Source organism: Danio aesculapii, chromosome 16 (genome assembly GCF_903798145.1).
Source record: "Danio aesculapii chromosome 16, fDanAes4.1, whole genome shotgun sequence".
Lineage (NCBI taxonomy): Eukaryota > Metazoa > Chordata > Actinopteri > Cypriniformes > Danionidae > Danio > Danio aesculapii.
In genome coordinates, this window is record NC_079450.1 from 37,899,693 (window position 1) to 37,923,198 (window position 23,506).

General features: G+C 37.1%; 1 protein-coding gene across 3 annotated transcripts in view; it reads left to right on the forward strand.

The window, feature by feature from the left end:
* The window catches only part of LOC130243453 (histone-lysine N-methyltransferase ASH1L-like), a 66,392-nt gene that overhangs the window by 3,276 nt on the left and 39,610 nt on the right, over nucleotides 1-23,506 (forward strand). For all 3 annotated transcript variants that reach the window (XM_056475629.1, XM_056475628.1, XM_056475627.1), the window contains exons 2-3: nucleotides 4,676-5,325; nucleotides 5,915-9,419. In XM_056475629.1, the coding sequence (XP_056331604.1) occupies nucleotides 4,846-5,325; nucleotides 5,915-9,419 (3,985 nt within the window). In that variant the 5' untranslated portion in view covers nucleotides 4,676-4,845. The remainder of the gene's footprint in view (nucleotides 1-4,675; nucleotides 5,326-5,914; nucleotides 9,420-23,506) is intronic.

The following is a 23,506-nucleotide window of genomic DNA, read 5'->3' on the forward strand; positions in this document are numbered from 1 at the left end:
GACTCTGCTCACTCAAGTCTGCATTTACTTGATCAAAAATACAGTAAAAAAAACTGTCAATAGTTTAACAATATTCACAAATATTTAGAAACATTGAATGTATAGTTTCATATCAAATTGAATCTATTCTTATGATTCAAAGCTATTTTATGCATAATAATCATATCTTGATTATTATTATTATTCAGTGTGACATGATCCTTCAGAAATTATTCAAATGGTGATTTGTTGTTTTATTACAATGAATTATATACAAAATCATTAATAATGGTTTTTACAATTATCAGTGTTGAAAACATTTTTTCATATTACAGTAACTAAACTTATAAAGTACATTGTATATGTATATATATATATATATATATATATATATATATATATATATATATATATATATATATATATATATATATGTATATATATATATATATATATATATATATATATATATATATATATATATATATATATATATATATATATATATATATATATACACACACACACTCACTGGCCACTTTATTAGGTACACCTTACTAGTACTGGGTTTGACCCCCTTTTGCCTTCAGAACTTCCTTAATCCTTCATGGCATAGATTCAATATTCCTCAGAGATTTTGGTCCATATTGACATGATAGCATCACGCAGTTGAGAGATTCCACCACATCTCTCCCACACCATTACACCAGCCTGAACCATTGATACAAGGCAGGATGGATCCATGCTTTCATGTTGTTGACGCCAAATTCTGACCCTACCATCCGAATGTTGAAGCAGAAATTGAGACTCATCAGACCAGGAAACGTTTCTCCAATCTTCTATTGTCCAATTTTGGTAAGCCTGTGCAAATTGTAGTCTCAGTTTCCTGTTCTTAGCTGAAAGGAGTGACACCCAGTGTGGTTATCTGCTACTGTACAACCATGCCACGTTCAAAGTCACTTAAATCACCTTTCTTCCCCATTCTGATGCCTGATTTGAACTCCAGCAGATAATTTTAATCATGTCTACATGCATTGAGTTGCTGCCATGTGATTGGCTGATTGGAAATTTGCGTTAACAAAGGACAGGTGTACCTAATAAAATGGCCGGTGAGTGTATATATATATATATATATATATATATATATATATATATATATATATATATATATATATATATAAATGTTGTAATTTATATTGTAATTTATAATTTGCATTATAAATTACATTATTCACCATCAAGTGGTTCAAAACCTTTATGCGTTTCACAAAAAATGGTAAGAATGTCTACCAGTAATTTTTAAAATAACTTCTTTTCTGTTCAATAAAAGAAAAAAGTAAAACAAGTCTGGAATAAGTAGAGAGTGAGTAAATGATAACAGAATTGTCATTTTTTGTATGAACTATTCCTTTAAATATAAAAAATTGGAGAAATCAAAGCAGTTGGAGCCTTTTTTAGACTTCCTTTGAAAAGATTTACCTTCCAGCGCTTTTCCAGAAAGTTTACTTTGGAAAGATATTTTAAACTCAATTTTAGCCTGATTTTATTTGATGATGTCACCCACCTTTTTATTTACTTAGCATTATATTGACACCTTAAAGTATGTGTATAATCAAAATATACAAAGTTTATGTTGCTTGTGCACCTTTTTTATTCTTTAGGTGAACAATTACTCTGTGCAAGTTAATCCGCCCCTACTCTAAAATTAAAACGCTTAGTTTCGGGCTCACACAGACTTTAAAGCACTTTTCAATATGATTCCAGACTGAAGTGAGATCAGGGTTAGGAAACTTTACTTTACTGTTAGATGCGATTGTATTCGTGGATAGAAATTTCGATATAGAAGTGCTTTGACAGAGTCCAGTCAACAACCTACAGATGGCTCATACTACCGATCCTGGGCTTTATTAACATGTTCCTCCCTGCAGCCTGGAGGACAGCCTCTGGATTTTATGGGTCCCCTGTGCAAGTTAATGCACTGAGGTCATCATGCGGAATCTTCCACAGAATGACCTCACTCTGTGTGGGAAAGCACCTGCCTTTCAGACAACTCAAAACAGAGTTTCAGGCCAGCTTTTCGCCGTTGCTGGGGATTTTATGTGGGTATGTCCCAGAGGAACTGGTCTATGGGAGATTGAGTTGTTGGTACTGTGCTAATCATGTATAAAGTCACGTAGATCAAAGATTTATATCATAAATTCTGAGATTCAGACATCAAATTAGATGCTACTTGGCTAAACTTGACTTCAGAGTTACCATAAAGCCATCATTAGAGGTCATTTCATTAATTTGACACATAAATACTTTATATAAATGAAAAAAAAATATGTTAAATGAATCTGAATACTATTAAAGATTATTCTTTTATCTCATGCACCATCTACTCACTAAGCTGCTTTTTTGTTATACCAAATTTGGAGAACTATGCCCTGACAGGGTAACAAATAGAGAGAAATCTTTATCGAGCTGAAAATGTGCATGTCTAAGAGGAGCAGAGAAATCATTTCATAACCAACACACGTGGTTAAAAGTAGTAATAAAACATTTCTTCCTTGTACATTAAATATAAAAGATTTTGTTTTTCCTCCAAAGTTGTATCAGTGCGTTAGTTGAGAAATAAATGTCATTTAAAAAAGGCTTTTAAACTATGAAAAGGCTCAAGTTTCCATTATTATTACCTTTTTTTTCGCCATACACCAGTGGTTCTGCTCGTTTTTATTCAAAGGCCCAGTTGTCCACAACAATATTATAAAAGTAGGCAGAAATTAAATTGTTGAAATGCTAAACCGAATGTTGTTCAGGGTTTCTACCAAAATATTCTTATGACTTTTCCAGTTGTTCCTGATATACTGAATAATTATACTACTAATATTTTGAACTTATATGACGCCTATTTTACCTCTTTTGTGTTTCCAGAATGTGTCTGTAAAGTTTCAGCTCAAAACACCCATCAGATTATTTATTATACCTTTTAGAATGTTGGAATTTTCTGCTCTGAACACAATGTGGCTGATTTTTGTTGCCTGTGCCTTTAATGCTAGTTCTCCCCGCCCACCGTTCTCACTCTGGCTGCGTCAGATAAACAGCACAGTGACAGACATGAAGGAAGCAGATCTCACGTATTTGTGAGAAATACTACAGTAAGAACTTTCCCTATTATATGATGCGTTTTGGAGTTAATTCAAGCATTTCTGCAACGATGAGTTGCATGCAATGCCGTTACAAAGTTTACGCGAACACACACACACACACAGTGCGCACATTTAACTTTGCACTGTTTTTGCACAACAAATGTGACAGGATACATGTTAATATCCACTGCTGTATGGATATCTGTTATGTTAATGTACAAAATAAACCTGATTTAATGTCCACAAACCGGAATTGAAATGTCTTCTTTTATAATTGTACTGACATGCAGCTGTGGTGATGAAGATGGTAAAATCACTGTAATACATTACAAACACGCACTGTTTAAAAAACGGTTTAAACTTGTAAAACTCATTGTTGATCACATTTGATGATTATTGATGATCACAGCGAGCTGAACAGATCTTTTAATCTCGATTGCTTTGCGCACGTTCTGTCTTGTTGATATGATTATACGTGTTACTACGAAGACAAGTTAATACGTGGCTGTCAATCAATTTGGTGGCTGGGGAAACCGCACTCCTATGTCACGTTGCGGTGGGCCTCAAAATGGGAGGGATTTGGATCCCATTTTAACTTAATTTAATTAGGAAATTTAAAAAAATAGACCTATTGTGTTTATATCACTCCAATATGACTGTGGACACACTATACCTACACACAGTTCTGTCCAGACAGCTTACAAAAGATGATTTTCATCACAGGTGCCCTTTAAATAATAGAATAGGTCAGAGGTACATTCATCAAAAATGTGCTTTAAAGTTTAAGATTTTATTAATATACAGTTGCACTGAATTATTATAATGCTTGTTTTGTTTTATTTGTTTTTTTAAAAAGCATAATTTTAAGGCCCCCTATGGGGGTCCCAATCGTCTTACCATAATACACCATCTGTCATTGTTTTTACATTTTCTGTCTAAGAGCAAGTGTTGACAGTTTGGTGAATAAATGTTCTTTACTCTGAATCTGTGCTAAATTAGAGTAGAAATGCTACACTTGAAAATATTTCTGTATCTAGTGGTTCTGGTGTTTTCACCCACAAAAGGAAAAAAAAACAGAAAGTTGCAACCAAACATAGCATATCCACACATTTAACATCCACAATAATTCCAAAATGAGTAAGCTTTTTCTTTGTTTTTGTTCACTAATATTGTGCTGTGACAAATGAATTTTATGTCTTAGAGAGTATAGCATGTCACACTGCAGGACTCAATAACAGATTCCATCAGCATCTGAATCGGCATATTCAGAGCCAGCTGCACATGCTTTAGTAATCCACGACCTAAATTGAGCACCAAATATTTGAACCAGTCAGTCATAGCAATAGCTCAGGTAACTGGACAGTGGAGATTAAAGCTGCAGACTCTTAAGCTTGATATGTGTTTTGATCTGGGTAATTGTCAAAAAGTGATACTTTTTCTGCTGAACAGCATGCCTATCTAATCTTTGCACTTTGTTCTGAGGTTTTAATGATGTGTCATGTTATGTGGTACACTGTGAGCAAACTGTGACTAATGTCCCTCTTATTCTTGTTTTTACTTTATAGCCCCTTCCATATTTCAAGCACCTCTCTCAAGTTAAGTGAGATGACAGAAGAGTATTAATAAGACTGAAAAACACAACATTTTCTTTACTCATAAACTGAACACTACTGACAATACTTTGATAATAATCAAAGTAATTCTCTCATTCATAACTACTACTCTGAAAGTTCAGATGGATAAGAAAAAGAAAAAGACAACACCTGCTCCAAGACTAGAGAAAGAAGAAATGACAGATGACAGGAAAAGAACAAGACAATCTAAAAAGGCTGAACCAGAAGCATCCTCAAAGACTAATAACAGTGAGTTTAAGCAGCAGCTGACTAGGTCAGAGGAGTTATCAGATACAAAGTGCAATCAGTCTGATGGAAATGTAAGATTGAAAATAGGAGTTGTAGCCAAACGGACAAAGAAGCCCCCAAAAAGTCTGGAGAACTTCATATGCAGGCCCACAATCAGAATCTCTCAGAGGCTTTCACATGGAGATGGCCATAGTTCAAGTGTGGGTGAAGTCTCCGATCCTGACCCCAGATTGGCTAAGAAGTCACATCGAGATGTTCAGAAAAAAGATTGCCTTTCTACAAAAGGTTCCAAAAGAGTCCTTCCCACTTCCAAAAAAGGTGACTCTACTCCAGTCATTGCTGCACCTAAAAAGGTAAGTGTTTGTTACTATTTCTATCTGTATCTTATCTGTTTAGCCACCATTAGTTCAGACATTTTTAATCTATTTTTACTTTACCTCATTTTATAAAAATGTTATTTTTTCAATGTCTCTTTTTTATAACTTTTTTTATTACTGTCATTTTTGCTTTTTGTCCTGGTCTCCAAAGACTGAAATATATTTAGTTGGAAGTTTTTCATCTGCACTTTGCTATTTTTTTTTTTGTTGCCTCTTATGATCATCAAAAAGGTACTGGGAACCTTACAGCTAAATATATTCCTCCCAGTGATTTTATTTTTTGCTCAAGCCAAAAATCCTTTTAAACTCTTTAGATCATACAGTAGTACTATGGAATGGTTACCAAAAATAGTAATAAAAAGTATTAACATTTTTTTACCATGATTATTATATTATAAAATATCACTGAAAGTAATTTGAAGTATCTAATGAAGCCTGTCAGGTTTGATCAATAGTTACTTCATGTTGCCCTTAAATTCATCTAACCGGATATCCTAGAATGACCTGAATATCTTCAAACATTTCCTGATGAGTTCTGGTGAGCATATGTCCTTTCTTCCAACAGGCTCCATCAAAAAACACAAGGAAGACTGAGTCAAAGTCATTATTAACATCAGATGGCCCTTCATATGCAGTTCAACCACAGACAGATAGCAAAGTACCACTTTCAGATAAAATAACCTCCTCTACCTTATTGAAGCAGACGCATTCACCTCCAGCTGCACCTTCGCCGCCTTCCTCATTACCACAAAACTCCAGTCCACAAGACAGCACGCAAGTTTTAAATGCTCAAAAAGAGAAGAGTGATGATCTCCCAACTGAGGAAGCAATGACCTCCTCCTTTAGTTCAGATAGTTCAAAGAATATGACACAGAACACTCAGATATCTCAGCACTCTTCTTCCAGCCTTGAAACTCACCATGAAAGCACGTCATCTCCAAAAAGATGTAGTGAAAATTCTCTAAGGCAAACTCTCCGTCCTACAAAAAAGACTTCTAGAACACGGGAGACTAATGCTGACAGGGTTTTGAATGCAAATGAGAAAGAGGATGGTGATTATGCATCTTCCAAAAACATGTCTAGGAGTAGAGAAAATGGTTTACTGCATCAGCCTAGTCTCTCTATCAAAGCACCATTGCTTCCTCCTGCCACAGATAAATCTGCAGAATCAGCAACTCCTGAGAACAACACTAACATATCAGAGTTACAGAAGAACAGAGGAAGGTGCAAGAAACACAGCGGAAGTGAAGTCATAGATGACTCCAAAAAACTGACTATGGAACCTGCTAAGACTGTTGCTGTGCAGTCAAAAGATGTCAGCAGGGTGGGGCATGTCATTGAAAAGAATAAGAAAAGAACTAGGCATTGTTCAAATCAGGAAGAAAATGTGAAATGTTCCCCTCAGACTTCCAGTGGTGCAGATTCTCAGTTTAACAGTTCTGCTCAAAGTGAAGAGCCACCCTTACACCCCAAGCAAGACACCATCTCACAAAAGACCCAAAAATCTGTTCAGATTACAAATATAGTAAATCAGGGGGAGAATATGGATTTGGGAGCTTCCAATGTTAATTCCACTGCCTGTAAAAACATACCCCAAAAATCAAAAGGTAAAAGAGATCTTTCCATGAAGTCCTCAAAGGAATTGCCATCACAGCAGGGTAAACTAGATCCAGTCAGACAACCTCTTAAATCAAAAGAACTACAAAAAACATCACCTAGATCAGAAACCGCATATATTGAGCCCCCTATTAAGAGAAGGGGTCGTCCAAAAATAACCAAGATGGATGAGTCTCCTCAGGGAAGTAAGTCTCAGCAGTCTTCTTCTACGTTCTCTGTACTTGAGCACTCAAATCTCCCTGGTCCAGAACATGGCTTGAAACTCCCAAAGCCAACACCTAAAATACAAAGTCATCCCAAATGTCCCCTGTCTGCTCAGACTAAAAAATCTAAATCACTACACTTAGCATCTGGTAAGACAGGAGCTGAAGGAAAACTCAAACCCTCAGTGTCGAGAGTTAGAGATGCGCAAATCTGTCGCAAACGAAATAAGTTAATAATGAGGACAATTATCAAAAATATCAATAAGATGAGAGTAAAAAGGAAAGATAAAGTACTCACGCAGTTTCTTTCAGGGCAAAGTCAAAATTGCACAACTGATATGGCTCAAAAAGACAATGAAGGTGATGCTGAATGTTCAGTGTCGGATGGTGCACAATCTTTATCCTCACTTGTTACATCTTTTGGAGGGAAACTTGGTCCTCAAATTAATGTCAGCAAACGTGGCACAATCTACATAGGAAAAAGGAGAGGTCGTAAACCTAAAGCTCAAATGGAAACTTTTGGTCAAGACTCGGGCCAAGTTCAGAGTCCAAAGACTCAGCAAGTCTCAACAGAATCTTCAAATCAGTTAAACAGGTCCACCTCTGGTGAACAGAGTCAATCATTTGATGGCCATAGTGCTTTGCACAGCTCCCCCTATTCATTTAAACAACTCAAGCCCCCTTCATCTAGTATCAGTTCTTTCAGGAGAAAACTTTATCCTGGCAGCTGTAAATATGATCAACATTCTTCTCCAAAGGTAACAAGTTCCCAAAAGTTTAAAGCAATGCCTGAAGAGAAATCTAAACATCCCACCTCTTCACAGCCAGCACCTTGCCCTTCAGCCACATCCCAGTTAGGTTCTGTAAGGATTCAAGATCACAGAGCAACACACCTTGCACGATCAGTCCTGATGGAGCAAGAAAGGCTCAAATACAAGTGTCCTAGAAAAGGACATAATTGCTTTAGCCACGAGAAGATTAGGAGACATAAACACAAATGTAAGAAAAAGTATCTTCAACTCAGGGCCAAACGGCAAGACCCAGCATTTCTGGCAGAGGTTGAGGAGTTAGTGGTCAGGCTTAGTGAAATTCATATTGTGCATCATCTTTCATCTCGGGGTTGTGGGGATGAAGCAAAACCAGGAAGAAAGAGTGGGAAAGGCAAAGCTCACCCTCACGTTCTTCAGTGTCTGCCGCAAAACCTTCACCATCCAACTATGTTTCAAATCAACTTCAGTGGTTATTACTCTCCTCAGTCAGAATTTTCTCGTGACTCTCTGCATTATGTTGGCCTTGCAGACTTTAAAAGGAACAATGGCTGCCCCTCACAACCAGGTGAACATATTGTCACACATTGTCCAGTAGTACACAAACTTGGCTTCCCACTGTCAGCAGGTGGTTGTTACCACTCGCCCTACAAAATGCCTGTCCCTACCACTTCATTTGGTTTTGGACTCTATAGAGGATACCCTCCATCTGCAACTATTTACCCGTCATCACCCTTTTTACCCTCATATGTACATCCCTACTCGAAAAATCCAATTTTAAGCCCATCAAAGTTCCATAAAAGGAAGCACAAATTTTTAAGGCATGAATCTGAAGTTTGTCATGGAAAGCCACATGGGACTTACACTAATCTAACATCTCATTCCTCTAGTGACTGGTTCAGTAGAAATAGCTGGCAAAGACAAGATGACAGAGAGCAAGGTAGAGATAAAAGATTTGTGGATGATAGGTTTAGAGAAAGAGAAGGATTGGGCGGTTTACTAGGACAAAGTAACCTCAGAAAAGGCCATTTCAGAAGGGGACTAGGTCTGTCAACAGATTACCAGTGCTCTACCTCAGCACCCTCAAAACAAGCTGACAAACACAAAACATCACCGCTTTCATATATTGGACCTGCGCACCTGAGACCGTTATCAAAAGTTAGGTGGGCAGAGCATCGGCAGCCATGGAGGTGGAGAGAGAGCGTTCAGGTAGAGTCGAAGAACAGAGGCTCAAACCAAGAAGGTGAAACAGGATACCACGAGGATGACGATGAAGTTGATGAAGATCAACCATCACCTCCGCCAGTTGACAGAAGCATCCACCATCACACTTTCCTGAGGAACACCAATCTTGCTAGCGCTGCATTCAGTCAAATGACATCCCAAAGGAGTGTTGGTGAAGTTCAGTGTGCTGCTAGAAACTTAATGACAGCTGGAAGCTCATTGATGGAGTCTTGCTCAACTGGAGGAAAACGATCCTCAGGTAAGATGACATGAGATCATTTTCTTTGTTTTTGTGTAACAAACAGTTGTCAGGTAGGGGTGTAATGGATCACATTTCATCCGTGATTCATACAGATCTCAACCCATGGTTCGGAACACACGTGACCTGCGGATTAATAATTTTTTTTGTAGATTAATCCTAAATTTGTAACGATTGCAGTGAGATTGCCTCTCGCATCATTCAAATCACATGTATGAAAGTATTTAGGCTTTCCTGTAAAATATAATGATGACAGAAGAAGTCATGGTAGATTATTTGGGATGTGGTGGTAGGTTTCTTAGGTTACAGGTGTTTTCTGTCACTACTTGTTTAGCCTGCGTTAATGCATTCAGTGTAAGATGCACGATAAATCCTAAACGATCGGAAGCTCAACACCCACGCTACATAAATTATAAATGATGGTGATTTGCATGTGTTTATTAATCCTTCGATTCGCTGCATTCAAGAAAAAGATTGTCTTTAGTGTTTTGAGTTATGAAGTTACAAACAGTCAAGTAACACAGAAGTACTGAAAAGTACTGAGAAAATAGTTTATAGTTTAGATAAAACTACTGATGTTTATTGTAAAGGTTAAAATCACCGTCATATGCTCAAAAATGAAAGATGTAGGCAGCAATTACATTATTTAACCAAAAGGTGGCGCCATCAAAAATATGCCACTGTATAATTCTTTAAAAATAACATCTTGCAATGAAAGATGAAGTTTTATGAGTGTATAACTGAGTCATTTATTGAAAATGAGACTAAAAATAAATATAGTTAGAATAGTATTATATGTTAGATTTCTACATTTAGCGTTATCAGCAACAGTATTGTGAAAAATTCACTATTACCACTGCTGTTGCTGATAACGCTAAATGTAGAAATCTAATTGCAAATCACCATCATTTATAATTTATGTTGCGTGGGTGTTGAGATCAGCCAAAAATGGGAGGAGACAAATGTCATTGGCTTTTCATTTATTACAAAACAGTACTGCAAGAAACTTTCGGTTTTAACAAACAGAACATGGAGCCTGTAGTTTTATTAAAGATAAAATAAAGAAATAACAGTGAATTTTTCACAATACTGAATATTTTACAATTGATTTTTATTCAGCTGATTATTTCTTTATTTTATTTTTAACCAATGACATTTGTCTCCTCCCATTTTTGGTTGATCCGAAAAATGGTCCGAACCATGAGATTTGCAATTTGTTACACCACTTGTTGTTACTGTTAAATGATATCGTGTTTTGCTTTTTTACAGTCAAGTGTTGCTTACTATTAAATCTTTTATAAGATTCAGCATCCCTTTGTTTCTATAAGTGAGAAAGTGCTTTTACAAACAATTACAGTCCTTGAACAGTAAAATAAGACTAATTTATTATATGTTTCAGAGTGTATGGCCTTATTTATCTCCCACTGTTTTACTGGTTAGGGAACAAAATCGAGCTTGATTTTGCTCTGCGTGTAATTGGCTACCTAGATTTTCCTTGGCAGACAATCTGTTTAGAAGTCCACTGAGAGGTATATGGTCTCTCTTGTGTGTAAATATTGGTACGCATTAGCTGTACGCAGTATGTTTTATTCTGGCAGTGATGCTGCTATAATTATATACTCGTTATGTATTATGCACACTTGGATAGTTTTCTTTGAAGTGATGTGTAAGAAAAGCATGTGTGCTATGACCGTGCCATTGAATCACTGTCCACAGTTTCACATGATTTTGTTTTCAAGTTTTATAATTTTATAATTGTTTAAATCTTGAATGTGTGTTTTTGGCTCTAAAATGAAGTGTGAAGCTTTTAGAAGCAAAAGCAGTGCGTATTTGGTTAATTAGCACTGCTGAAAACATATGGCAAGAAATTATTGCTAGCATGTAAAGAACTTCTCACAGCAGGAAGACTGGGACATTTGGTCTTGAGTAGTGCGTCCTGTCTGCTTGTCTTTGTGCATGCCGCTTTTATTGTTTATTTAGTATGCCTGCCCATCGGGGCCACTTTCTCAGCTGAAGGGAAAATAGATGAAAAGATAATTGCAGGTACAAAAATAAAACAATGTTATTTAAGATGAGATCATATAGCATTCATTACTCTAAAGCAACATTTTCTTACAGCCTGTGCAGTGTGCGGCTGCAGTTTTTGCTTTGTAATCCCTAAGCTCATCACGTTCTCGTTAATAAAGCTTTGTGAATGTGCAAAATACATGCAAAATATACCATGAGAGGAAGAGATGCCTTCATTTTAATGTTACTGACTAATAATAACATTGTCAGTTGGACGATTTTTGGGGAATAAAGTTACTTCACCACTATGATTGGCTTATTGCCCTTTACACCATTGTCCAATAATGCACACCCACTATGTTCTCATGCCATATGTCAATTGTACTGAGTCAATAAATTTGATAATTATAATTAGGGCTGCATGACATGTTGTTTCAGCATCGATATCAAACTGTGCATCCGCAATAGTCGCAACAAATGTTGAGTTCGGATTCAATTTGAGCAAGAGTCACAGTTCAGAGCACAAGTATTGTGGAATTATTGCAGTTTAAACATAATGGAGTGAAATTGTGTCATTTGTATGTTTTGAGACAGATTTAAGTGTTTAGGTACAAGACAAATTACCAATTGGAAGTTTAATAAAGAATAATCGTATCAAGTTATTTATACATCAAAAACTTTGCAGCATAATTTTAACATTTAGAAAAGCTAACCCAATACCTAAGCTACCTTAATATCTATTAGTAAGGAACAAATTAGAAGTTTATTGAAGCAAACGTCGTAGTTAATGGTTGACCAATAGTGGAAAGTGAGCCTTAGAATAAAATGTGACTATAAATTCTTTCAAAGTAGTGCTATTCAGTCATTTGGTGAAACTGTATAGATGCATTATATTGCAATATATATTGCAGAAAAAAATTAAATATCGCAATGTCAGATTTTTCCAATATCGTGCAGCCCTAATTATAATGCGATATTTACAAATTGATAGCCACAGCAGAATCCACTATTTCCTTGAAATGACAATCTACAGTGCTCAGCATAATTGAGTACAGCCCATATTGATAATCAATGTTTTTATTCATTTCTCAGTGAATATAGGCAATGTATTTTGGTGCATTTAAACAAAACAGATTTATTAAACAGATATATTTATTAAAGTAATGTTTTAGTCCCCAAACATATTTAAAAATTGAAAGAAAATACAATAAAATTCAAGCAAATTGTTGCAAAAAACAATGAAAACCTACAAAATTACAACTAAATTTTTCCCCTTTTTTTACATTCGTATTTAATATTTTTCTATAATATATATATATGGCTGTACTAGTTTTTGAACCATTATCGTAAGTAATTTTTTTAGATAAGCTCCAGATTTGGCTTCAGTACTGACTAATCTAATGTATATACACAAATATAATATTGTATAGCTTCCTATTTAAAAAATGAATTTAAAAGAGAGATTTGTGAAGGGTGTACTTATATATGCTGGGCACTGTATGAATAGCAAGTAGAATAGTATTGTTTACTCGTTAGTCCCTAAAATTCAATTCAACAGATCTCAACCAACATCAAGTAAGGTGTCATGTTGTTTTGTCAGATTTGTCAGTTTCTTTTGGCATTGATTAGCACTTGTTTGTTGAGTTGTGGAATGTCTGAGAAGTGGCAGATTGTAATCTGATGATTGGGACCATTGGTCAGCATCTGTCAGTGCATTATGAATAAGCTCTAGACAAAGTTCTCCTATTTGTTTTTCTTTGTTAGGGGTAAAAAAAGAAGAAGTTTGAAATAATTGAGCAGCAGTGTTTTGGGCCTATTACGCAAAATGAAGTATGGAGTTGTGAAAACAGCAACCAAGAAAGCATCTGATTATGTCTATGTGTATGTTTACAGCTCTGCAATTCAGTACTCTAATCACATCAGTCATTTATATCACTTTACATTAAATTGCATTCATTATACCAATGGCTGATATCAGGGATATCAAGTACTGAATATAAAACAAAATTTTCAATTTCAGTTATATTTTTCAATTTGAATTACAATTTCAAATTTCTACAATGAATCAGCTGTCCGGTGTTTACGTTTTATTAGAAAAATATATTAGAGGATATTTTCATGTGAGCATTTCATGAGTGGCTCAGTGGGTAGCAACAGCTAGAAGTTTCCTGGTTTGAGGAAGCCTTTTCTGTAATTGAATTGAACTAAGTAAATTATAGTATAGTGATTTTTGTGTGTGAATGGGAGCGTTTTGTGTGTGCTTCCCAGCACTGGGGGTTGCATGAGTAGAGTGAGTGCAGTCTCTTTGCTGTGTTGTAGCTGGGCATCTGCTGTCGTAGTTGCCGACCTTCTCATATTTGTCATAGTTGCCGATCTTTTCATCAACGAGACACTATCAGACTGGAGGTTTTGAAAATCAGAGAGTAGACTTTATGCTTTAAAACACAATAAGAAATCTTCTTCACTGCCTGTAAATATATGCCAGAGCAACTGGCTGTTCATTTAATCATCTACTGAATAAACAGCACAATGCATCCGATTATAACAAAAAATTGGTTAGTTTTTAACTTTTTAACTACATTTCAGTCTTGTCTTTTTTCAGAGAATGCACATTCATAGTTTGAGTAAAGTGTTGTTGATCTTCCTGTTGTTCCTTTTTTGCCATTTAAAACTATAAAGTTTATATAGGTAATCTCAGAATTATTGAGTTTTAGCTGACAAGAAAAATGGTCAAAGAATATTGACGTTAATCACATAAATGAATATATTATCAACTATATATATATATATATATATATATATATATATATATATATATATATATATATATATATATATATATATATATATATATATATATATATATATATAATGAGTAATATGCAATTAATCTGCTAAAATATTTTTACAATTTTGTTCATGTCACAAACAAATGTCTACGTTAGCTCTGGTACATTTAATAATATTAATTAATAATAATATTAGAATTACCCTTTTGTTTCGAGAAGAAAATAAGATTCTCCCGCGCTTAGACTGCAGCTCTGCACAAGACATTTGGCCAGTGGAGAAATGGTTGTGCCCAACTGAGCGAGGTTTTTTTTAATTCTTCACTTTCGCCAATTGGTAAAGTTTTTTCCTCGCCGATGTCGCCACTGGCTCGCATGATTCGGAATCTGTAGAGCTGCGCATCGATGGATTTGCTCTTCAGTGTTTATACTTGGTAGTGATTATTAAACCACACTGAACTGAGCTAAACTGAACTGAACTTAGACTCTGAAAAATTTAATATATAAAAAATATATGTAAAAGCGCTATACAAATAAATGTGAATTGAACTGAATTGAAAATTTAGGATAAGATTTCACTGATTGTTTTTTATTATGCTCCAATTAATCGGCCGAAAATCGGTATCGGTATTTCATGACCCGATCAGTACTCGCCAATTGGACCAATCTCTTAACCAGATCACAGGTGTTAGTTTATGAGTTTTCAAGCAGAGAAACACTTACAAGCATTCCCATATATTAGCCTAAGCCGAAGTAAAATCAACGAATGAATTGTTTTCTGTAAAGCTGCTTCTGGCCATAACATGGTCACACCTAAATGGTTATAAGAGATGCGTTTAAGGTATTATATGCAACATCCTCAATTTATTTTCATAGATAAAGTGAGATCTTCCCTCAAGGTTCAAACTTAAAGGGAAATTGTGCTTTATGCATTACAAAGCTTGAAGCATCAGAATCGGTACTCTGTATCGGCCGATCACTATGACAAGGAATCGGTACTCTGTATCGGCTGCAAAAATCCTGATTAGAGCATGCCTAGTTTTTTTCTATTAATTTGGTGGCTTTTGGACTTAAGGGCTGCTGACATACCTGATATAATATTTATATATATTTTTTTTTATTTTACTTAAAGATTATTGCAACAACAAAGTTTTGTAAACAAGTGTACTACCACAAAATGTTTTTGTTGATGTTAAAAAATATAGCCCTTTCTTAAATTGTAGTCAAATTAAGAGTTTTTTTTCTTAAAACAAGTCAAATTATCTGCCAGTGGGGTAAGTAAAATAATCTTGTTTTGCTTTCAAATGTAGATATTTGGACTAGAAACAAGACAAACATTAAGAAAATAAAGTCATATAAATTTCATATAAATATAGTAATTCCATACAATTGTGTAGCTCCTGGTCATCTAATGGCGAGTTCAGACTGCATGGTTTTAGCCCCGATTTTGACTCGTCGACAGGTTTTGAGAAATCGCAGACAAATGCCTGAAATCACAGGCCAATTGGTGCTTGTGTATGCAAGTAACAATCACATAGTTTGAATTATCAAAGACGTGATCTGAAAGAATCGCCGATGAGTTGCCGACGCCCGTGAGATATTTGGCATGCTAAGTATCTGAAGCTGTCAGCGATTTAAATCATGCCATGTGAAATGAGTTATAACTGAAAATAACATCAGCGATCACCTTCAGCCAATGAGAAAGCAGCATCCACTAATGTGGGTACCTGCAGGCCAGCGGGAGCTTGTGGGAGAAGTTAAAAGAGCTCATTTTCAGTTTATTTGGACCAAAGAAATGGAGGAAAAACTAGCAGAAATTTGGCTGGAGCACCTGTGTCTGTTTGATGTGTCATGTGAGCAATACCAAAACCGGTACCAAAAAATTGCTAATTCTCTTCAAACCAAGGTGAGCAAATATCTACATTTTCTACCCCATTAAAGGCTTCTTTGTCGTTATGTAGTTAATAACAAAAGATATACTACTTGTTTTTGGTTGTGAGACAAAGTTTGGACAAAGTTGTCGGCGATTCTTCCTATTGTAAAGTCATGCAGTGTGAAATCCCTGTCGCCGATCCATCTTGCAGTGTAAACAAAGTAGCGACAAAACACTAGCCCAGATAGTCATGCAGCGTGAAAACATCTGTGACACGACTACTTTGAAAATCATGCAGTCTGAACTCGGCATAAGACTCACCATTGCATATATTGCGATTTTGAAGCTATGTATTGTGCAGCCCTAATATATTCTTAAAATTGTGGAATTTTTGTCTTCACAATAATGAAAATGGTATCAAATGTCAATATTTTTGAAGGTATTACATAGAAGTTCAACTATTGTTAGAAATTCTTAGAAAGTCCACTATTATGACAACACTAGTGGTGACCCATGATATAATAAGGTAATATACTAAAGGAGAGTGAGTGAGGTAGAAGGTTGCTCTGCACATTCATTCGTTCACTCATTTTCTTTTCGGCTTAGTCCCTTTATTTATCAGAGGTCGCCACAGCGGAATGAACTACCGACTTATCCAGCACATGTTTTACGCAGCGGATGCCCTTCCAGCCGCAACCCAACACTGGGAAACATCGATACACACTCATTCACACACATAAACTACACAGCCAGTTTAGCTTAATCAATTCACCTATAGTGCATGTCTTTGGACTGTGGGGGAAACCGGAGCATTCGGAGGAAACCCATGCAAATACAGTGAGAACATGCAAACTCCACACAGAAATGCCAAATGACCCAGCCGGGGCTCAAACCAGCAACCTTCTTGCTGTGAGGCGATCATGCTACCCACTGCGCCACTTTGATGCTTCCGCTTAGCACATCTATCCATTAAATAATCATTCATAATGGACCATTGATAGTTTGAAGGTATTTACCAGCTGGAGCAATAATTTCCTGAAGATTTAATTTTGAGATGCTTTTTTATTTTCATGACGCTCATAAAAAATGTAGTTAAATAAAATTTAAATTGGGCTGATTTTGCTGGGGAAAAAACACTTTATTCTTATAACTATTACATATTTTTCCAGGGTTTTTCACCTTTAATTGATAGGACAGTAGAAAGTATTGACAGGAAAGTGTGGGGAGCAGAGAGAGGGGAAGGATCGGCATCGGACCACAAGGCAAGAATTGAACTCGGGTCGCCGTGAACACCGGAGTGCATGTGTCGGCGCACTAACCACTACACCGCTGGCGCAGACAACACTTTATTCTTTTGTTTGGCTTGAAACATTTTCTGTCCTTTATGTTTGTATCCCCGCTGCACAGAAGCCATCAATGAAAAGTTAATCTGGGGCACAAATTTATTCTGTACAAAAAAATCCAAATCCAGAGAAGGGGCTTTGCTTCCTTGTTTCCATCGCATGTCACTCCTGCCCATAATGAGAAAAAAAATAATGATACAAATTCTTAACAATAAAGATTTTCCTGCTTTCCTTAAGGAAATACCAGTTCTTGCAAGGAAGTAAAAGAATAGTGTTAGTGTTTCCGTAAACACAATCTTAGACTTTTCTTTTCTGTAATAAAACGCCTCATTAGAACCGTTTTGCTGCTGCTGCTCAATTTCCGTTACCAGGACACATAAATAAATGCTTAAACCAAGGTACTACATGGCGTTTTCTTAGTCTGTTTTGCAGAGTGGGAGTTTTTTTCTGTCATGCTGACTCTGTATTTTCATTTGGCGTGGATTCAAATAGAGTATCAGAAAATTGCTTCTACATTTCAGTGAAGTACCAGCGTGCTTATTTACAAGTAAACACCAGCTTTAATCTTAATACTTGACATTTGAGTATTTCTGTAAAAGGGAACCACCCAGAATTCTGCTATACATTTAAGCATTATGAATTATATGCTTATTCTCTCATGTTCCTGCCAAAGAATTTCCATTTAAGACTTTGCCACAGACCTTCTGTCAGCCTGTGGCCAAAACGGTCTGTTTGATTTGGAAAGGGTGAATGAGAAAAGGCAGGCATTCAGCGGCGGTGGAAGGAAATGTGGTGATGCTAGTGGAAAGGGCGAAATTTGAGCATGGAAATCTACAAGTGAAATGGGAAAAATGATTGACAGAGAATAGGGGAAGGGAAGGAATGTTATTGCAAGCGAAAGCGAATCTATGGCAATAACACGCTTTGTAATCCGAGCCAGATGTGCCCTAAAAATGCCACTCTTGTGTATTTGCCATGCTTCAGAAATGTTATTAAAACAGAGTATATCTGATATATCAGACGCTAATGTGTCCTCGCGCTTTCATTGGGAGGTGATGAAGATTGTTTTTGTAGCCTAGGTTTGGCTGTCATCCAGAGTCCAGAAATAGCTCCTTTGTAGATTCTTGAGGAAGCAAGTACACGGGCCGTCGTCTTTTTTATTTTATTTCTTTCTTGTGTTCCCTCTTTTTGTGACTGTCTCCGTTCCTTTCCGTCTCTCAGAGAGGCTTTAGTGAGATAACAGGAATGTGATGTTAATCGTGTTATACAGCCTTTATCCACACTGCCTGTCTTTATAAGCTGTCAGATGTTTTATTTTATCACTCCAGTAAAGTCTGTTCAAGCACACACCCCGTCTTCATCTCACCATCGCTCGCTGTGTTGCGACCCATAGTACAGCTCGCCGTGGAATGCACTCCAGTGGAGATCTGTGAAATTGATTTAGCGTTGTATCTAAACTAGCTGTACTGGTAGAGGAATTTGCTGTAAACTGGCAGAGTAATTCCCACGGTCAGGGTTAGAGTTTAAAAAAAAAAACATAATCCCTATCTTGAGCGAATGTGGTTTAATGAGCCATGCTGTCTCACAGGTTCTCCATGTTTCAGTATTGGTTCAGTTATGATGTTTGTTTTTGTTCAGTAACAGGAAAGAAACCATCATTTGTACCTGGTAATTGTAATCATTGTGGCATAATTGTAATTATAGCTTCTGTGTATGCGGTTAAGACATACATAGACATTAAAAAGAAAAACTTCTATGCTAAATTAGGTGCTATCAAATTATACACACCTTAACTCTGGAGGTTTAATTAATTAAAATGTTATTTTTAATTGTTGTTTGTCTTTGTTAAATTTCATAAATGTATTATTACAGATTTATTCTTTTATCTTATCATGTGTATTTTTATGCACTCAATATAAAGACCTTGATTGGCTAAAATCAAAGAATTAACAAAATCAGGCCAAAACAAAGTTTATAACAGTCACTGGTTAAGGTGGGTGTGGTTATGAGGCTCCGCCTTTTTTTTACTTTGAAACCTCTGGTTCATTTTATCTGTTCAGTTCCTCAAATCAGCTGTCCATGTGTAAAACATGCAGACACTGAAGAGCTGCTTTTGCTTAAAGCATACCTGTCAACATTGGGATGTGAAAATAAGGGATACACCCCCCCAAGCCCCTCCCCACCACGAAAAAAAAAATCTCCAAATTACTAAATATGTTCATCTAGAGCTGTTTCACTGTAAATAAACAGTAATACGGTCGTAATATGTTTTTTATTATTATTATCATTCTTTGCAACATAGTATACAGTAGAAAAAGCTGCAAAACAGTTTAGCCTATTAAAATTAATAACTATTATAAAGAAATTGAATCAAGTTATCAAATGTCATTAACATTTTCTTCACTATATGATTTAAACATTCTGATTAAAGAGCAGCGAATGAATCTCTCGTTTCGATTTTTCATTTGATTGCATTATAAAACAGGTGTCACTTTAAAAATGCACAGCTCTATAATGAAAGCATCTGATGGCTTTCCTAATTGTTTATGCTCATTTAAGACTAAATTAGTTTTGTTTAAAAGAAAACACACCATCTTTAGATGTTATTATTATTATTAATTATGTGTATATGTCTGTTCAAACACACACCCAAAATCCAGACTTTCGCTCCACTTCAAAGTACATGTAAAGAATCCGTTTGGGAAACAGCGTCTATTTATCAGTATGGAGCGGATCTGACAGTCACGCACTGCTACATGAACTGACTGTTTTGAGTCATAATTGCATAGGAAGGGCTATAGCACCTGTAATGAAAAGGAAGGGAATCCCGCCGTTTTTAGATTTATTTTAAAATGTGTTTTCATGCCTAAATAAAATGAAAGCACAGAACAGATTCACATTTAAGAGCATTGGGCGTCCCCTGGTGATTCGGCGGCATGAGTTGCATGTAGGGAGGATGGGCTCTTTAAAGGGGAAATGAAGCACTCAGTCAAGTTGACCTTATTTTGTACATTGGATTCCACTTTAATGAAAATATATTAAACAAACTGAATTAATGTAAGCATTTACCAGAAAACGGCGTGTTTTACTATAGATTTTAGACCTAGGGCGCAGCCATCTTGGAATGTCGCTGTGTCTGACGTCACGGGGTTGGTTGAGTTTCTCCCGCTGAACAGAAACAATGGAAGTAAAGGAGACTGTAAAGTATCAGATGTGTGTCTAATATAAAAGTATAGATATTTATTCTATTTTTTCTTTTTTTCCCTTTTAATTACCGATCATTTGATGCACTTTTCGCGAGAGGATCACAGCACATCATTCGGTGAAGAATCAGAAAGTGGGTACGACAAAAACAGAAGCCAAAATTTTTTTATAAATAAGTAAATAACAGGATGAGAATGTGGTAAACTCTGAAAACGTGGTAAAAATCAGGCGGGGACTTTTTTTGGATTGCTTTTTAAAACTGATGGTTGGGTTTAGGGAAGTGGGTTGGCGGGTCAATCTGTGCTTTTGAAAGCACTATTGGTTGGGTTTAGGGTTTTGGGTTTAAAACAATTACAATATTGACTCTTTTATGCAATTGTTTGACTTACTGTTTTTTAGTTGTAGTGTATGTTTTTATTGATATTGAGAGTTCAGTGTGCAGAACATATTTACATATCAGAATCAGAATCAGTTTTATTGCCAAGTGTGCTTCACACATACGAGGAATTTGTTTTGGTTACAGAAGCTTCCAGTGTACATAAAGTGACAAGTGACAACACAAAATAATAACAAAACAAAAAAATAAAATAAAATAATAATAAAAAATGATGAACATTAAACAGATGCGGTTAGTCAAGAAACCTGGATGTTGAGTTGTATGTACAGATTGTTATAAATATACAGGTTATAAGTGTACAAGTGCGAATGTAGAAAGTATTGCATTGTATATTGATATAAGGTGCTGTGTACAAGTGTGTATGAGAAAGTATTGCACATATTTATTGCACAGTAGGGGAATATTTAACTGTTCATAAGGTAGACAGCCTGAGGAAAGAAACTTTTCCTGTGTCTTGCTGTTTTTGTGCTTGGTGCTCTGAAGCGCCGACCAGATGGTAACAGTTCGAACAGGTAGTGTGCTGGGTGTGAGGGGTCCAGAGTGATTTTGCGAGCCCTTTTACTCACTCTGGAAGAGTACAGTTCTTGAAGTGTAGGAAGGGTTGTGCCAGTGATTCGTTCAGCAGTCCAGACTATTCGCTGTAGTCTACGGAGGTCGGTTTTGGCAGCTGAGCCGAACCAGACGGTGATTGAAGTGCAAAGGATGGATTGGATGACAGCTGAGTAGAACTGTACGAGTAGCTCCTGTGGCAGGTTGAACTTCCTCAGCTGACGAAGGAAGTACAGTCTCTGCTGGGCTTTCTTCACAATAGAGTATATGTGAATGTCCCACTTCAGATCCTGAGAGATGGTGGTGCCCAGGAACCTGAATGACTCTACTGCAGCCACAGTGCTGTTCATGATGGTGAGTGGGGGGAGTGCAGAGGGGTTTCTCCTGAAGTCCACAATCATCTCCACTGTTTTGAGCGTGTTCAGCTCCAGGTTGTTGTATCTGCACCATAACGCCAGCCGCTCCACCTCCTGTCTGTATGCAGACTCGTCACTGTTCTGGATGAGGCCGATAACAGTAGTGTCGTCTGCAAACTTAATGAGTTTGATGGAGGGGTCTTTTGCAGTGCAGTCGTTGGTGTACAGGGAGAAGAGCAGTGGAGAAAGAACACATCCCTGGGGGGCACCAGTGCTGATGGTGCGGCTGTCGGATGTGATTTTGCCCATTCTGACTAGCTGTTGTCTATCTGTCAGAAAGCTGGTGATCCATTGACAGACAGAGCTAGGAACAGAGAGCTGGGCCAGTTTGTACTCAAGCAGTGATGGGACGATGGTGTTAAAGGCAGAACTGAAGTCCACAAACAGAATCCTTGCGTAGTTCCCTGGTTTGTCCAGATGTTGTAGGGTATAATGCAGTCCCATGTTGACTGCATCATCCACAGACCGGTTTGCTCTATAGGCGAACTGCAGGGGGTCCAGCAGGGGTCCAGTGATGTCCTTCAGATATGCTAGCACCAGTCTTTCGAATGACTTCATGGCCACAGATGTTAAGGCCACAGGTCTGTAGTCATTGAGTCCTGTGATCTTTGGCTTCTTCGGGATTGGGATGATGGTGGAGCGCTTAAAGCAGGATGGAACTTTGCGCTGTTCCAGTGATCTATTGAAGATCTGTGAGAAAATGGGAGCCAGCTGGTCAGCGCAGGTTCTCAGACAGGCTGGTGAGACACCATCTGGCCCTGGTGCTTTCCTTCTCTTCTGTTTACTGAAGATCTGACGCACATGATCCTCACTGATCTGAAGAGCAGGGGGGGAGAGGAAGATGGCTGGAGGTGTTGATGGCTGTGTAGGGCGATGGTCCGGGCTGTGTTGATGTGGTATTGATGGCCGTGTAGGGAGACGGTCCGGGCTGTGTTGATGTGGTGTTGATGGCTGTGTAGGGAGATGGTCCGGGCTGTGTTGATGTGGTGTTGATGGCTGTGTAGGGAGATGATCCGGGCAGGTGTGAGGTGTCTGGTCATAGGTGTCAAACCTACAATAGAACATATTCAGCTCGTTTGCAATATGTTTATTGCTGTCGATACTGGGGGACGGTGTCTTGTAATTAGTGAAATCTTTTAAGCCTCTCCACACTGATGCAGGGTCGTTAGCTGAAAACTGGTTTTGCAGCTTTTTGGCATAGCTTTTCTTAGCCACACCAATCTCCTTTGTCAATGTGTTCCTGGCCTGATTGTACAGGATCCTGTCACCACTCCTGTAAGCATCCTCTTTGGCCTGACGAAGCTGTCTGAGTTTTGGTGTGAACCATGGTTTATCATTGTTAAATGACAAGTAGGTCCTGGTAGGGATGCATAACTCTTCACAGAAACTGATGTATGATGTTACAGTCTCTGTGAGCTCGTCCAGATCTGTGGCTGCAGCTTCAAAAACATTCCAGTCAGTGCATTCAAAACAGGCTTGTAAGACCTGCTCTGTGTCATTGGTCCATCTCTT